Source organism: Eleginops maclovinus, chromosome 13 (assembly GCF_036324505.1).
Source record: "Eleginops maclovinus isolate JMC-PN-2008 ecotype Puerto Natales chromosome 13, JC_Emac_rtc_rv5, whole genome shotgun sequence".
Classification (NCBI taxonomy): Eukaryota; Metazoa; Chordata; class Actinopteri; order Perciformes; family Eleginopidae; genus Eleginops; species Eleginops maclovinus.
In genome coordinates, this window is record NC_086361.1 from 8,456,897 (window position 1) to 8,459,323 (window position 2,427).

The 2,427-nt window shown below is 46.2% G+C and overlaps 1 protein-coding gene across 2 annotated transcripts; it reads right to left on the minus strand.

The window, feature by feature from the left end:
• Positions 1-488: 488 nt before the first annotated feature.
• On the minus strand, positions 489-2,002 carry LOC134874471 (uncharacterized). Of its 2 annotated transcripts, XM_063898495.1 has the most exons (4): positions 1,810-2,002; positions 1,373-1,655; positions 898-1,239; positions 489-794 (listed from the first exon to the last, which is right to left on the minus strand). In XM_063898495.1, the coding sequence occupies exons 1-4, from the start codon at positions 1,938-1,940 to the stop codon at positions 516-518; spliced, it is 1,035 nt and encodes a 344-aa protein (XP_063754565.1). In that variant the 5' UTR covers positions 1,941-2,002; the 3' UTR covers positions 489-515. The 2 variants fall into 2 exon arrangements, with proteins under 2 accessions (XP_063754565.1, XP_063754564.1); XM_063898494.1 differs by having other exon boundaries at positions 489-1,239.
• Positions 2,003-2,427: the final 425 nt, after the last annotated feature.

Consider the following 2,427-nt stretch of genomic DNA (forward strand, 5'->3'; position numbering starts at 1 on the left):
GTACACACAACCTCACAGTCTCTTTTCAAAACCAACCCATCACACCAAAACAGTTGCTCATATGCTCAAAACCAACCCATCACACCAAAACAGTTGCTCATATGCTCAAAACCAACCCATCACACCTAAACAGTGGCTCATATGCTCAAAAGCAAACTTTGACACCACAATACCACTCAAGGCCTGCAAAAATGTAAACACTACTGAGCATCATTAACCACGTTACCCAAAAAATTGAAAACACCATTTTCAGTGTGAGACTTCTTTTTTTACAGTTTCACAACTGCCAGGATGCATTTGAGCAACCCTTATTTATTCTCAAATATGTATTGGGCATTTACTATAGATTTGTGCATTTCATAGGAATAATGAATAATACATAAAATGCAGTAATATCACAACGTAATGCAGAAAATGAGTACTGTAAACTCCATGGAGGATCCATTACACACAATAGATAAAGTACAGTAACAATTGAAAACACAATGTTCAGGGTGCGATCTCTTTTATTAGGCCTACGTTGTACATGTAAATTGACACAGTATGTTGACACTGCAATCATTGGGCGGCATCACGTCGTCGGACTGGGTCGGGCCACAGTACCTCATCCACGTCACAGGCAATATTGTCCATAGCCAAACATCGTGGGAAGAATGCCCTGGCATGCCGCACCCAGCCTTGGAACGCCTCCACAGCCACATCATCACAGGCCAGGTCCATAGCCCTGAGAAGGTTCTCTCTGGTGTACGGTTGGCGGTCATAGACCTTCCACCGCCATGATGAGAAGAACTCTTCTATTGGGTTTAGGAATGGAGAGTAGGGTGGCAGACACACATTAATAAATTGCTGGTTGATGTTAAACCACTCTCTGACCTGGATGCTGCGATGGAAACTAACATTGTCCCAGAAGATGACATATATGGGAAGATCAGCCGGCCCAGGATTCTGCTGGTCGTTCGGGTGGTCATGGTCATGCAAAACTTCTCTGAGCTCTCCTAGGAAGGTGAGGAGACGCTCAGTGTTGTAGGCACCAAGTTCAGCATGCCGGTGGAGAAGCCCTCTAGAACTCATGGCAGCGCAGAGGGTGATGTTTCCTCCACGTTGGCCGGGCACATCAACGATAGCTCTCTGTCCTATGATGTTACGGCCTCTCCTCCTCCTTTTTGTGAGGTTGAAGCCAGCCTCATCCACAAATATAAATTCATGGGGTCTGGCCATGGACTCCAACTCGAAGATCCTCTGTGGAAACAAATAGCGTTTTCAGGTGTTCAGAAAGACAGTCAATACAGCACATTACAGTACGATAGTATAGTATTGTATGTTACATGTAAGTACTGTAGGCCACCGTGTACATAGATTTTACTGTACTTACTTGCACATACTGGTGACGGAGGTGCTTTATTCTGTCAGAGTTGCGCTCAAAGGGTACCCTATAGGCCTGCTTCATGCGTACTCTCTGGCGCTTGAGGACTCTGTCTATGGTTGTCAGGCTAACATCGTCAATGTTCGGAAAGTTCATATTGTCACCAATGATCCTCTCCCGTATCTCCCGTAGTCTCAGCACATTGTTCTCCCGAACCATATCCACAATGACGACCTCTTGGGCTGGTGTGAATCTGGAAGCCCTCCCACCTGCATATGGCAATCTTTCAACTCTAGAGAAACAGTCATTTGGTCAGAAATGGTCCTTGCAGTACACACTTTTACTGTAACCATTATTGCACTTGTCTGTATGTAGGTGCACTCCACTATACTACTGTATACTGTAAACATCTAGTGTAGTGACTAAAAAAATAGTACATACAGTACCTGTTGTGTTCTCTGAAGGCCCGAATAATGGTGGCCACTGAGAATCGGCTTAGGTTTGGTTGGACTCGTTGTCCAGCTTCGGTCATTGTCATGCCGTGGACAATGACGTGGTCAATGACCGTTGCTCTCATTTCATCTGTGATGAAGATGCGTTGTCTTGCTCGCCCTCCTTCTCCTCTCCCTCCTTGGCCTGCTCCTCTCCCTCCTTGGCCCGCTCCTCTACCTCCTTGACCTGCTCCTCTCCCTCCTTGGCCCGCTCCTCTACCTCCTTGACCTGCTCCTCTCCCTCCTTGGCCTGCTCCTCTCCCTCCTCTGACAAAAACTCCTCTCCCTCCTCTGGCACGAACTCCTCTCCCTCCTCTGGCACGAACTCCTCTCCCTCCTCTGGCACGAACTCCTCTTCTTCTTCCTTGATCATCCATTTTTGTTTGGAACCTTCAGCAAACTGACTTATATAGGTGTGGTCACATCATTTGCAATAGGTGTTTTCAATTATGAGTCGTTGTGTTTACTGAATTACACCAGGTGTGTTCATTGTGTTCAGGTTTTGCTGACTGTGTGTGGCATTTTGCATCACATGAGCTTCACAATGCATATTTGAGCAGAGATATATGCTAA